This window comes from Pteropus alecto, unplaced genomic scaffold, assembly GCF_000325575.1.
Source record: "Pteropus alecto unplaced genomic scaffold, ASM32557v1 scaffold86, whole genome shotgun sequence".
Classification (NCBI taxonomy): domain Eukaryota; kingdom Metazoa; phylum Chordata; class Mammalia; order Chiroptera; family Pteropodidae; genus Pteropus; species Pteropus alecto.
In genome coordinates this window covers 10,418,483-10,432,823 of record NW_006442109.1, presented here as the reverse complement: position 1 = coordinate 10,432,823, position 14,341 = coordinate 10,418,483, and the positions used below count along the sequence as shown (strand labels likewise).

The 14,341-nt window shown below is 42.7% G+C and overlaps 1 protein-coding gene across 1 annotated transcript in view; it reads left to right on the top strand.

Annotated features, from left to right (window-relative positions):
• The window catches only part of ANKDD1A (ankyrin repeat and death domain containing 1A), a 41,157-nt gene that overhangs the window by 21,157 nt on the left and 5,659 nt on the right, over positions 1-14,341 (top strand). The window contains exons 7-12 of the mRNA XM_025038962.1: positions 3,396-3,494; positions 4,036-4,134; positions 6,235-6,333; positions 11,725-11,823; positions 12,851-12,949; positions 13,861-13,956. Coding sequence (XP_024894730.1) covers positions 3,396-3,494; positions 4,036-4,134; positions 6,235-6,333; positions 11,725-11,823; positions 12,851-12,949; positions 13,861-13,956 — 591 coding nt within the window. The remainder of the gene's footprint in view (positions 1-3,395; positions 3,495-4,035; positions 4,135-6,234; positions 6,334-11,724; positions 11,824-12,850; positions 12,950-13,860; positions 13,957-14,341) is intronic.

Sequence of the window (14,341 nt, the reverse complement as noted above, 5' to 3'; positions counted from 1 at the left end):
AGGCCTTTTTTGAGCACACTCTATGGGCCTGCCCTATCCTACAGGGAGGAGCACAGAGATGCCCATGACAGTAGGCCTTTTTTGAGCACACTCTATGGGCCTGCCCTGTGCTACAGGGAGGAGCACAGAGATGCCCATTGAGTTCCTTTCTTACTCAAGGAACTCAATGCCACAATCCTAGTAAAGAGCTATGAGCTAATGCAGGCAGTCAGGATGGCAAATCGAATTGGTTTGTAGTGCTGCCTAGAGTGGGTTTGAGCAGACAGTGATTCCACTGAGGACGTCTGTTGTTAGGGGGCATGGGAAGAGTTAGGGGGTTGGTAGCCATACATCTGTGGTTATTTGTTTTCTTTATGATTTAGTAATTTACTATGGTAATGGCAAAAGTAGAATAAGAACACTGACAAGGGAGCATTTCTTTCAGAGTAGATTTCACCTATCTGAGAAGGGGCCTCAAGGGACTACCCTACAAATGACTCGTGGCAATGGACCTTCGTGAATCCTTAGGCAAAGATGTTGCAGCAAATTCTAAACAATGATTTCATCAAAGGGACAAACTCCATTTTTAATTTTCTGATTAATGTCTTTGGCCAGAATAGAAGAAGTCCTGTTTCTAAGCTAGTGACAGAGTTCACAGACGAATGCACTGTAGAATCTTAGAATCGGAAGGCATCTATATCAAAGGCTACTTCAACCTTTTCACTTTACAGATGTGGAAACTGAGGCCCAGAGAGGGGGATACTTTATTTTTTATTTACTTGTTTATTTTAAACATTTTATTTATTTATTTTTCCCACTCCCCCCTCCGAGAAGAGGATACTTTAGCCAAGATCATACAGCAAGACAAATGTCAATTGGGTTTGGAACCAGCATCGTTTGTAGTGCTGCCTAGAGTGGGTTTGAGCAGACAATGATTCCACTGATTCCACTGATGCCTTAGCCCTGTGCTCCTCGCTCTCACCAAGCTGCCTCCTGGGGCACTGAGCCCTTGGGTTTACGACAAATCTGTCTGTCCACACTCATCCTTTAGGGATGAAGACTGAGTAAGACCGAGTCGGATCCTGAGACTTGAATTAGGCTGATTTCCTTCATTTCGGAAACATGGCTGTCTCTGGAAATGGCCATGTTCTGTGCTGGGAACTGAGAATACAAAGAGGGATCGATGACAGCCCTTACCAGGACACATCTACCCAGGAGGCAAAACAATGATTCTACTTAGGGCCCCGAGAGAGCAGGAGCACCAAAACCAAAAGAAAAACAAGAAAGTCCAGCTTTGATGAACTTACCCAGAACCCTTGCAATTGGAAATTCTAGAAAGAAGCATTTGAAATTGCATGGCCCTGTTGAGTTTTATATTTTCAGATGAGGAGTATTTCATCTGGGGAGGGGCCACAGTAAGTAAGCTTTACAAGGTTCTGGGCCACTTAAGGTCTAACTCTTGCTAGGACCCCATGGCTGCATAGGGGGATAGACTTGTCAGAATCAATGACAACGCATGTCGTGCCTCAGGTGCTGTAACGGTAGGGAGGCTTTGAGAGCCCAGAGAAAGTGATTAATTCCACTGGGAACATTAGGGAGATGCTGACAGGACCTCACAGATGTAAAGAGGCTGGGCGCCCCCACAGGTGGAGGGCAGAAGGCACTGGGCCCAAGGCCAAGCCCTCCTACTGTCAGCCTCTCCTGCCTCTGAGTGCCCTGCCCTGCCCAGCCCTAGTAGGGGGTTCGTGCCACCTGCATCTTCAAAGGACAAGATGTGGATATTAATAACCCAGAAGGAAAGAGAAAGCCCTGCCCTGTCTCCACAGCCCTGTTCGCTGGGGGCACGTGTCGGGCTCGCCTCCGTTCACTCACGTTCTCTGTGTCTCTTTGAACACAGAGACTTCACACTGTGGCCACAGCCCCACAGCCTGATCCTTGCTTGCTGCAGTGAGTGGAGAGGGTGGGAGAGCAGCGGAACAAAGCCGCTGAGGGGAATTTTTAAACTTAAGTTTATTTATTAATATAATATGATGATGATCATAAGGGAAACTTAAATGTTTCATCTTTGATCCCATAAGATAGTTATAGCTGTTTTATGTATGTGTGGGATCTATCATGGGGTGGGTATGTTTTTAACTCTTTTAAGTACTGCTTTGGCTTTGGTATATGTTCACATCCTCATCGGGCCCTTTAAAGATCTATGCCTAAATGTGAATGTGCTGATTCTTACCTCAGGAAGGTACTGCGACAGGCCAGGATGAGGAAAGAGCTTGAGCTAGGAGGCTCCCATGACTGGTTCAGCTAGATGTGTCCAAGGGGCCTTCTGGATGTGATGAATGGCCAAAGCTGGATCTTCCCTTCTGTATGTTTCCGTGGGTTCCTCAGGTATCCTTGCCTTCTGTGGTTCTTTAGGGACATACTGTTTCTCCGGCTGGCCACTTCCAGCTGTCCTTTCCCCTCTAGGTGTCCTAGTAAGATCCCTTTGAGGACAACCCCTCAGCAGGGGCCACTTTTAATACAAAAATATTGTGCCTTTTGCCCTACCCCACCCGCTCCACTCTCTCGGCTCTGTCACAGTCACCTTTGGACTTCTCAGTCCTTTGGCTTTCAATTTCCAAAAGACACAGGTTAAGCTCTCCATCACATTATTTACTCACTGAACAAATACCTTTGAGTGTCTGCCATGTGCTGCAGGCTCTATTCTAGGCACTTTAGAGAACAAAAAAGAAATCTCCGCCCTGTGGTGCTTAAGTTCTAACTGCAGAGTCAGACAATAAATAATAAGCGTAGTTACAAGTAAATTATAAACTGTTAGAGGTTATCAGTGCTATGGGAAAAAGGAAAAGCTGAGCAGGATAAGGAGATCAGGAGGACAGGGGTGGGAGTTCCAGTTTTAAATTATGTCAGGGCGGGCCACACTAGTCAATGAAAAGCTAACATCTTGAACAAAGACAAGGAGGCAAGTGACTGGGCCATGTGGCTGGCTGGGTACAGCCTGAGCACAGGGAGAGTCCCTGGAGCTGTGGCCTTAAGCAGAGGATGGGGATGGTGATCTGGGGTCCCCAGCAAGGGATTAACTTTAGACAGGAACATGGAAGGTAGGGATTTTTTTAAAAAGTAATGTGTCTGCCTTGTAGTATAAGAGAGACCAGGACTTGGCCCTTGAAAGTGCCCTGAGTTGTAGTTTTTCGCACAGTTCTCAGGGGGCAGGGTGGCACTGGCTTAGTACGCAAGGCTACAGTTTGTAGAGTCCACCTGGTTGTGTTGCAGCAACTCATGATTTGCTCTGCAACCCCGAAGATGTTACTTGCCTTCTCTGGACCTCAATTTCCATGTCTGTGAAATAAGGGGATGGCTCCAGCGGGTCCCCAGAGCCTGAGAGGATCTATGATTCTCCCAGCCCCTTCTCCCTGTAGGAGGGGAACACAGCCCTGCACCTGGCTGCTGGCCGGGGCCATCTGGCTGTGTTACAGCGACTCCTGGACATCAGGCTGGACTTGGAGGAGAGGAATGTGGTGAGTTGCCCCCTGGAGGACGCAGAGATGCATGACACTCACTCCCTGCCTTTAAGGAACTCCCACCAGTGATGCAGCCTAGTTTTCTGTCGTAGAGGCCCTGAAGCCAGGAGCTAGGGACATGTTCTTGGACTACTAGCCCACCAGGAAAAGCTAAGCAGCAGCACAAAAATCCAGGCTTTGTAGGGCCCGAGGCATGAGGGATTACCAAGAAGTCATACACAGGCTGTGTGCTCAAAAGATGCGAGAAGTCTCAGTGGCCAGGACGATCAGGGATGGCTTCCTGGAGTAGGAGGGAATGGACAGAAAGCAGGAGTGAGGCAGCTTGGAGGGTGAGGAGCATGTGAACACGGGTATGGAGGAGGGGTGAATGTACCACATGCCCCTCACAGTGAGAAAATCAGGTGTGAGGCTCAGGGAACCACAAAAACCAGTTCACTGTCCTCAGTAACAGGACAGTGGAGAGCTCAGAGAGCCCCGGAGCCTGGCATATGGGCGTTCTAGGCTCCTGCCATCCTCATACCTCTCCTGTGTGTTTCAGGAAGGTCTGACGGCTCTGCACGCAGCTGCTGAAGGGATCCACCCCGACTGTGTGCGGCTCCTTCTGGAGGCTGGGAGCAGCGTGAACGCCCTCACCCAGGTAGCCAGGCCTCCTCATGACTGATGTCTGCCCTTGGCTGCTGAGCTAAACCGTGGTAACAGTAGCAGCCATAATGATTTCTGAACATCGTGAGCAGAGGCTGTGAGGCAGCAGGCCCAGGTTCTGGTCTTGGCTTCTTCACTTCTGAGCTGTGTGATATGGGAAAGTTATTTTCTATGAGCCTCATTTCCCAACTATAAAATGGGGATGATATATACTTACTTTTTTACATTTCTGTGAAGCTCGAATATGAACACAGTGCCCAGGACAGAATAGAAACTCAACATCTGTTTGTGTCTTTTTATCATTAGGCATTTGATAGTTCACAAAACACCTTTATAACTATCACTTCAGAAAAATGTCCCCTGCATTTTACAGATGAGGAAAGTGAAGTTTAGAGAGGTTCAGTGACTTTTCCTGGTCACAAGCTGGTAAGAAGCAAAACTGAGTTTGAGAAGCCAATCTCCTGACTCGGTCATGAAGATTTGCCCCACCCAGTGTGGGGTGGTTCCCCATTATGAGGCCCACCTGTGAAGGGCTACACCAGCCCTCAAACCGGGGCCTGGGTGTTACTCTGGGACAGGCTTCTTCTCTTCCTCCTCATCGTATTTCCTTAAGTCAGTCACTAGAAATTCTCCCCTGGAAAGGTGGGTTGTGGTCTTTCTTTAAGTAAGGAGTTGGTATTTGTGTTTTTGTTTTGTTTTGCTTTTTACTTTTAGATCAATGACAAATAGTCTTTCTTGGCTGGTTGAATGGCTTCAGTATCTGTTCGCTATTTGTTCCAAATTTCAAAAATAAGGCAAAAATAATATTGATAATACATAATAAAATATAAATGATAGCAAAACTAGTTTGAAAACAGGAATTGAAATGGTATGCTAAAATATTTGACACAAAGTAAAGGAGAAAATAAGAACAAAAAAGATAGGAGACATAGAAAATAAATAGCAAAATGGCAAATGTAAATTTAATAATATCAATGTTAAACTTTCCTAATTGTGAATCATGCTTTATAAGCTACAAAACACTTACAGAACTCCCTTAGAAGGCATTGGAGCTACTAGCCTAGGAGTATGGGAGTGGAGGGTATGAGGGACTCCAAGGCCCAGAGAAGGAAAGTAGCTGCTTTAGGGCACCCAAATGTGTCCTTCTGGTGTTGCTCTTTGGTCAATGAGGCCCTTTCTCTGTGCCCAGCACTGGGAGGGCTTCCTAACAGTAACAGCATAGGAGTTTCGAGACTGGGGAGGTTGTATCCAGCTGGTGTCCAGCTGGTGGCCATTGGTGGGGTTGGAGCTGCCCACTGCATTGGGCCTTGTGCTCTAGTCTTGGTTTCTGGCAGAGGCCCCGTTCTGTATGGACACTCCTACCCCTCCGTGTCATGCATCAGGGTCTCTGTGAAGGGAGCAAACCCAAAGTGAATGCATTTATCAATGAGAGATGGCCTGGTTCCCACCCACTCTGTGCACTCACTCAGACAGTCTTTGAGAGGGTGACCAACTTGTTCCAGTTTGCTCCACGATGTCTTGGTTTTAAAATAGAAAGTCTTGTATCCCAGGGAACCCTCAGTCCCAGGCAATCTGAGATAGTTGGTCACCTAGTGAGGCTGGCCTGGCAGAGTGGGGAGGTATCTCATGTGAGGTCGCTGTTGGGCCAGGGGTTGGCTCTGACTGAAGAAGAGCACTTAGAAGGCCCTTCCGGGAGGAAGCCCTTGCTTTGGCCCTGGCAAGTCCTGCTGGGACACCCTGAGACCAGCTCCAGCTGGGCAGTGCATGCCAGGTAGGGTTTGCCCTGTACTGGCAAATCTTACTGTCCCCTTCTTTGAAAACATGTCCTCAGAGTCTATACTCTGCATGTGTCGGAGATACACATGACTTATGTGTCAGAGTTTGTGAGAGGAAGTGAGAAAAAGTTGAGACCATAATGAGCTCCTTTTACTAGACACCAGGCCTCAGCAAGTCATTGATTTCTCCAGCCTCACGGTTTAAGGGGGATAGTAGTCCGGGAGAACGAGAGTATGAGACAAAAATGGAATAATGAATCCCAAAGTGCTTCGTAAACTCACTGTGAGGGGACATTGCAATGATTCCTGTTTTCCTCTAGAAGGAACAGAGCGGCCTGCACTACGCAGCCCTTGGAGGCTCTGAGGATGTGGCCCGGGCCCTCATCCATGCAGGAGGCTGCACCAATGTAGCTGATTATGTAAGTGTGGGGCCTGGGCTGAAGGGAGTGTCCTCTGCAAAGTCTTCCACGACCTCATTGATTGGGGTGGGAGGTGGGGGTGGGGCCCAGGACCAGGGAAGCTGGCCGCAGGTAGGAAAATCAAATAAGGTTCTAGTGGAACAGGATTAGAAACCAAGGTTGCACTTCTTCCCGAGTGAATTTGCTCCTGTTTTCCACTCATTTATCCATTGGGTCTTAGTAATGATCTTTTTATTATACATCTAGCCTCTTGGTTGTTCATTTTTTTTCCTGTTATGTTGTGGTACACATAGTATACCATAGATGACAGGGAACCTTGTGGTTAAGACGTGGACTTCGGTGTCAGACAACTCGGCTTTGCGGCCTGGGTCTGCCACTCAAAAACTAAATGACCTTCAGCGAGCAGCTTTGACCTCCCTGGGCCTCTATTTCCTTATCTATAGGTCCTATTATTATTCTCATTACATAAATGAGGAACTATCTATTATTTAAATTAGAAAGAGGTCATTTCATATAGCTGAAATAAATACTCTATTTAAAATTATTGTAAAGACAGTGTAACACAGTTTATTGGAATATAGAGGAAAAAAGGCATCCTTAATCCCAAAGCTCTAGTAAAGCAATACTTTATTCCCTCTCAGTTTCTCCTCAGCACCTCCAACTAGAATGAATCTAAGCTAAGGCAGAATTCTGGAAAGGGGGATGCTTATTTGTTTTTCCGCATCAAGACGCAAGAATCTTGACTCTAGTCCAGTGGAGTCTACCCAGCCCAGGTATCCAGAGTTGCTGCAGTTTTCCTAGTAGCTGTTTTTAGGGGCTGACCATGCCAGATGTGGTCCAGTGTTCACATCACATTTTACTTAACAGTTCCTCAACTGTTGGATATTTAAGTTGGCTCTGATTGTGCCACTATAAATATTGATTTCATGAACATCTTTATGGCGTATAATTTTTTATTTCTTTTGTATTATATGTGAATTTTCCAAACTGGATTTCTAGGACAACTAATAAAAACATTTTTATGATTTTTGATATAAGTTGTTAAATTGCTTTCCAGAAAGTTCACAGCATGTAGCTCCTAGTCATTTTTGAGTGACCTTTCACCAATATTAGATATTAATCAATTTTGTAGTTAAATGATTCTTTGTTATTGTTTTATTTTAAATCTCTTAGATTATATTGAACTTTTCCCATTAACTCATTTTTCTAGTTTGTTCTTCTGTTGTGAGTTATTTCTTCAGATCCTTTGCCCTAATGGTGAGTTTTTCCTTTGTGTTTTTTTTTAAACTAATTTTTGGACCATCATGTATGTTGTTTGCTCTTATAATTTTTTGACATACTGAAGGTGTAAGTTTTTATGAAATCAAAATTATTCTTGACACAAGCTTTGAATTTTAATTTAGTAATATTCTAGTTGTTTGATGTTTCTTTTTAATCTTCCTAAAATGTACTTTTACATATGGTGTGATATATTAATAACAGATGTTCCTCCCACAATTTTTTATGTCTCTATCTCAAGTGTATTTATTAAATAATTCTAACATATTTTAGTGCTTTTTCATTCCTTCCATCATCACATATTTACATTTTGATATATGATGGGTTCTATTTCTGGGTGAAAGATTCTTTTTTAATGAGTTGTATTTCTAATCTTGAGCCAGTACCATACTATTTTATTGTTGCCTTATAATTTGTTTTAAAGTCATATATAATAGTCTCCCTTAATTATTCTTGTTAGTATAATTTTTTTATCCCTTTATATTCTCACCTGTTTATTCTTCCAATTGAAATTTAAGGTAATTTTGTCAAAAAATTAAAGATTTAGATTAATCACTGTACTACTGTAAACTAATTGGAGATCATTTAAATGATTTTAATAATTAGTCTTCCTATATAGAACACAATATGTCTCTCTATATGTTCAAATATTAATTTAAATCTGCCAACAAAATTACACTTTAAAATTCATTAAAAGAAGTTTAGAAAATGTAATAAAATCATCCATTATCTACTACCCACAGATATGCTTTTTTATTTACTCTATAACAATTTTTAAAAAATTACCTATTTTAGTATAGTTAGAATTATAATATATATATATATATAATTTTGTGCCCAGCAATACAGCATTTCTGTATTGCTGCATAGCTTTTGATGATGACATTTGGTCTGATATTAGAGGGGTCATGATTTAATAGCCTCTTTAACAAGGTATGACATCGAGTTTACTTGTCAATACCAGTGGTACAGCTTTATTCGTGCATGTAAATTTTCTTTTGGAAAGATTCCCAAAAGTGGGCATTTGAGGTTGTGAACATCTTTCTAGTTCTTGATATATAAACCTAATCACTTCCTAAAAATCTTGTGCCAATGTGCAGAGCCACAGCAGTGTGTGGGCCACACATTTCTTACTCCTCTCACCAATATTGTATATTAGGTTTTACATTTTTCTTCCAATTGAAAAAAAAAAAAGGTCTATAGTTTACATTAGGTTCACTCTTAGTGTTGTACATTCTATGGGTTTGGATAAATATATAATGATATGTATCCACCATTATAGTAACACAGAGAATGTTTTCACTGCCATAAAAATCCTCTGTTTGACTATTCAACCCCTACCCACACCCACCCAGCCTCTGGCAACCATAATCTTTTCACTGTCTTCATAGTACTGCCTTTTCCAGAATGTCATATAGTTGGAATCATACATTATATAGCCTTTTCAGATTGGCTTATTTTACTTAGTAATATGTATTACGGCTCCTCCGTGTCCTTTCATGGCTTGATGCTATGATAGCTCGTTTCTTTTTAGCTTTCAGATTGGCTTATTTTACTTAGTAATATGCATTACGGCTCCTCCATGTCCTTTCATGGCTTGATGCTATGATAGCTCATTTCTTTTTAGTGCTGAGTAATATTCCATTGTTTAGATACACCACAGTTTATTTATCCATTTGTTTACTGAAGGACATCTTGGTTGCTTCCAAGTTTTGGCAATTATGAATAAAGCTGCAATAAACATCTATATATAGGTTTTTATGAGCCATAACTTTTCAACTCCTTTGGGTAAATACCAAGGAACATGACTGCTGGATCATATGGTAATAGCATCTTTAGTTTTGTAAGAGACTGTCAAACTGTTTCCCAAGGGGGCACCGCCTTGGATGAGAGCTCCTGTTGCTCCACATCCTTGCCAGCATTTGGTACTGTCAGTGTCCTGGTTTTTAGTCATTCTAGTAAGTGTGTATGTACATCACTGTGTTTTTTTGAGCACTTCTTTACTTTCTATCACAAGATGCTCCTGACTCATCCTATATATTTCCTGCCCTAGTCCTAGAATCAATTTCTCCAAGAAGCACCAGTACCTTTTATTGGAGAATGTGCATCTTGCTTTTATCACATAACTATATCTTTAAGATCTTTCCATATAAGTATATATATTTAAAAACCTCCTCATTCTTTCTTATAGCTGCATAGTATTCCACTCCATGGTTGGACCATAATTTATTAAATTGTCTTCTATATAAGTGTGGTTCTAATCTTCTGCTATTACAAGCAATACTGCAACAAAAATCTACACATATATCATTCCATATTTGTGGAATTATATCTGTAGAATAAATGTCTAGACATAGATTTGTTGGGTCAAAGGGCACTTGCACTTGTACTTTTTATACATACTGTCAAATTGCTGTCTCTATGGACTGTATCAATTTATACTCACTCAGTAATATAAAATGGTGCCCATTTCCCCACAGCTTTGTCAACACATTTGGCAAAGCTTTTGGATTTGTGCCAATCTGATGAGTGAAGAATTTTATCTCCATGCGGTATTAATTTATATTCCTTTTAAGAGTCTTCTGTATTCCCTTTTTAATCAAATGTCTGTTCATAGCCTTTGACCATTTTTCTCTTGGGTTATTTTTTATTTTGTAATGATTTACAGGAACCTGTTGAAGGACATCTGGTTGTTTCCGGTTAGGGGCTAATATGAATAAAGCTGCTATGAACATTCATGTATAGATTTTTGTATAAACACACATTTTCATTTCTCTGGGATAAATGCCAAGAATGCAATTGCTAGGTCCTATGGTAATTGCATATTTAGTTTTATAAACAATTCCAAAACTGTTTTCCAGAGTGGCTGTACCATTTTACATTCCCAGCAGCAATGTACTTGTAATCCAGTTTCTCCATATCTTTGTCAATATTTGGTGGTGTCGCTTTTTAAAATTTTTTCCATTCTGATATGTGTGTAGTGATATCTCATCATGGTTTTAACTTGTATTTCCCTGATGGCTAATGATGTTGAACATCTTTTCATGTGCTTTTTTGCCATCTGTATATCCTCTTCAGTAAACTGTCTAGTCATGTCTTATGCTCATTTTCTAAATGTTTATTTTTAACTGTAGAGTTTTGAGAGTTCTTTTTATATTCTAGAACTAGCCTTTGTAAGATATGTGACTTGCAAATATTTTCTCTTGGTCTGTAGCCTGTCTTTTCATCTTCTTAACAGGATCCTTTGCAGAGCAAAACACTTTTAATTTGACAAGATCCAATTTATCAATATTTTCCTTCTTTGGGTCGTATTTTTGGTGTCAAATTTAAGAACTGTGCCTAGTCCTAGATCCTGAAGTTTTCCTCCTATGATCCATTTTGAGTTAATTTTGTGTAAGATGTGTGGTTTCAGTCAAAGGGCTTATGTCGTTTGTTTGTTTTGCCTACGGAGGTCCAATTGCTCTGGAACCATTTATAGAAAAGGCTATCTAACTTCCTCCACTGAGTTGCTTTTGTACCTTTGTCAAAAATCGGTTGGGCATATTCATGTGGGTCTCTCCACCCTCGCCCCCCTTTTAAAGCATACTATTCACAGTGTCCTGCAGTTTCTAATAAACTTTTTGTTTTAGAATATATATAATTTTACATAAAACTTGCAAAGGTTGTACAAACAGTTCTCATATACCCCACATCCAGTTCCCCTATTAATACCATCTTACATTAGTATGGTATATTTGTCACAATTAATGAACCATTGTCAATGCATTATTATTAACTGAAATCCATACTTTTTCCAGATTCCTTAGTTTCTACCTAATGTTCTTTTTCTGTTCCTGATGAAAAGTAGCAGAAAAGGGAAATGACTTGCCCAAAGTCACCTAGTGAGTTCTTGGCATAGCAAAATCTCAAACTTGGGTCTTCAGGTCCCTGCCCACCTTAAGGATAAGTTTTGGACCCTAGGGATTCAGGCTTTGGGGCTATAAATACCTCAGGCCACCGCCAAACCCAGAAGCACTATCCATACCCCGCCATACTCCCATCCTGCAGCACCCGCCTGCAGCCTGGCAGTCCTGGGAGGGACACGTCAGTTGATCCGCATGTCTCCCTCCTCAGCAGGGTGCCTCTCCAATGCATCTCGCTGTGAGGTACAACTTTCCCATCCTGGTCCAGCTCTTCATTGATGCCGGCAGTGACCTGGATGCCACTGACAACGTAAGTGGCTGCAGAAACCATCTGGGCCCCATGGAGCCTGGCACCCTCTTGGGCTGGCAGGGCTGGACTGCGGTGTATCAGCATGGCACCAGAGCTGAAGAATTGCTTTTTTAGCTTGTAAAAAGCTATTCGAATATTTGTTAAAGGTAACTTCGTTTTATTACCCACTCTTCTATTTTGAACATGTTGGTGGTTTTCAAGTTTTTGCCATGATATATATAACACTGCAGTAAACGTCTCCCTACATTCAACCTTTTCCTTTTGCTGTCTGTTATCCTTAAGGAAAATTCCCAGGGAAGAGGTGATGAAGCAGTCTTGTGTAATGACAAGAGGCCTCTGAGTCCTGAAGTTGTGATCTGTCAGGAGCCTTTTTAAATCCCTATCTCCACAATCCACCTCCCAACCATATAGTCCTCAGTGCTGGCACACAGAACCACTAGGAGTAAAAAGCAATTTGGCAGGATATATTGTAGACTGTTAAAATGGTCAGTTTTTGCAGGACTGAGAATTCAGCTTTGAGAAATATGCATAAAGATATTCATTGCAGTACTGTTTAGCAGTCCTTGATTTGAAAATGACCCCAAAATTTAAAAACTGAGAAGTGTTAGGTAAATTATGGTATGGATGTAGACTATTATAAAGCTATTAAAAACAGCATTTATAAGAGTTTATAATATGTGGAAAGTATTATGTTAAGTATAAAAATGAATGCAAAATGTATATATATAGGATGATCTCAAATATGTAAAACTATAAATATAATATACAGGATCATTACAGAGCTGGACTTAGGTGGGTTATCAAGTAATATTTTTTCTTTATTCTTTCCACCTTTTTGTTCTCTGCTGAGTATTATGTTCATTATTAAACCTAGTTTACTCCCTGCCTCCCATAACTTCTTAGAGAAGTTATAATCCTTTGTTAAGTTCCAGCTTGGTGTGTACCCACTTTGGTCCTGTCTTGGCTTTGAGCCTGGCCCACCCTGTATGCCTTTCTGATCCTCCCATCCCCTTGGCTTCTTCCGCAGAGGCAGCAGACGCCCCTCCACCTTGCTGCGGAGCACGCCTGGCAGGACATAGCGGAGATGCTCCTGGTTGCGGGGATTGACTTAAACTTGAGAGATAAGGTACTTCTCTGCTCACAACCAGCCTCCCTTTCATGCTTTCATGGCTCCCTGTTTGCCAGAGACCCTGCTGAAATGCCTCCTGCTCTCAGAGTGTCAAGGCCTCCCATCCCTATATACTAGCACAAATGCAACCTCCTCTAGGAAGACTTCCTGCCCCTTTATTACCTTCCCTTGCCTTCTCTGAGATCCCTCAGCATTTAAATCACCTGGTGGGGAGTGGGGTTGGGGAGTGGAGGAGCAGCACATCAGCATTCCACAAACCCTTCTGAGGTAGCTACCTCCTCAGGTGGCTGGAGATCTGGGAGGTCACAGGCTCATGAAAAGAATGGCATTTGTATATGTGGCCCAGCAAGGCCAGCCCTTCAGGTGGGATGGGGAGGGTCGGGGGCGAGGAGGCAGACCAGGCCCTGAGGCTGGACCTGGGAGGGGCTCCCTGCTTTCAGCTGGGCCCCAGGGCAACTGACCACACTCCAAGAGGAGCTTCCCATTTCCCCACAGGTCCTAGGAGTGGCTGAGGCCAGCACTGTGCAGGAGGCATGGAGCTGGGAGACTGAGGGGAGGTGGGCAAATAGGACACAATAAGCCCAAGCCCCATCTCTGGGCTCTTGTTTCATCCGAGAAATGGGGCTGGTAACAACTATTTCACAGGTAATGTTGGAGTTATGCAGGCTTGTGTTTCATTGTTCTAAGGCTTCCTAAATTCTAAAGAAACACAAGAGGTGGTAGCTGGAATTATTATTATTACTTTATTCAACCTATGACTTTTCCACCTCTCTTGTCATGCTCAGAAAGCCCTTCTGCTCTCCAGTGTAGACTTTTGGGAACTGCTTTCTTTGGGCAGCAGGGTTTGTAGACGGTGCTAGATCCTTCCTGTAGAAACTGTGGCTTCCCTCCTCGCTTCTTACTTGCAGCAAGGAAAAACCGCCCTGGCAGTGGCCGCCCGCAGCAACCATGTCAGCCTGGTAGACATGATCATAAAAGCTGATCGTTTCTACAGATGGGAGAAGGTACTGACACCCTATGCTTGATCTCTCCAAGTTGGAAAGGAAGCAGCCTTGCTCGAGGTGAAACTGTTTATTCTGTTTCCAAGGGGGTAATAATCCCTGCCTTACCTACTACTAGGGTTGATTGTGAGGGTCTGGGGATGGGGGATTATCCAAACCACACTGAAATAAGGCTGACTGAGGTCCATGCCAATGTAGAAAGACTACTGGATATGGCTGTCACTCTTGGTTGATGGATGAACACATGCATGTGTGGATAAAGAGATGGCCAGTGCTTATAGCTCACTGCCAATCTCCAGGTGATTGGAATTGCTGCTTGGAGTATTGTATTCAGGCAACTTTCTGAGCCCAGTAGGAAAGTGTGTTGGGATTGATTAGTGATGTCTGC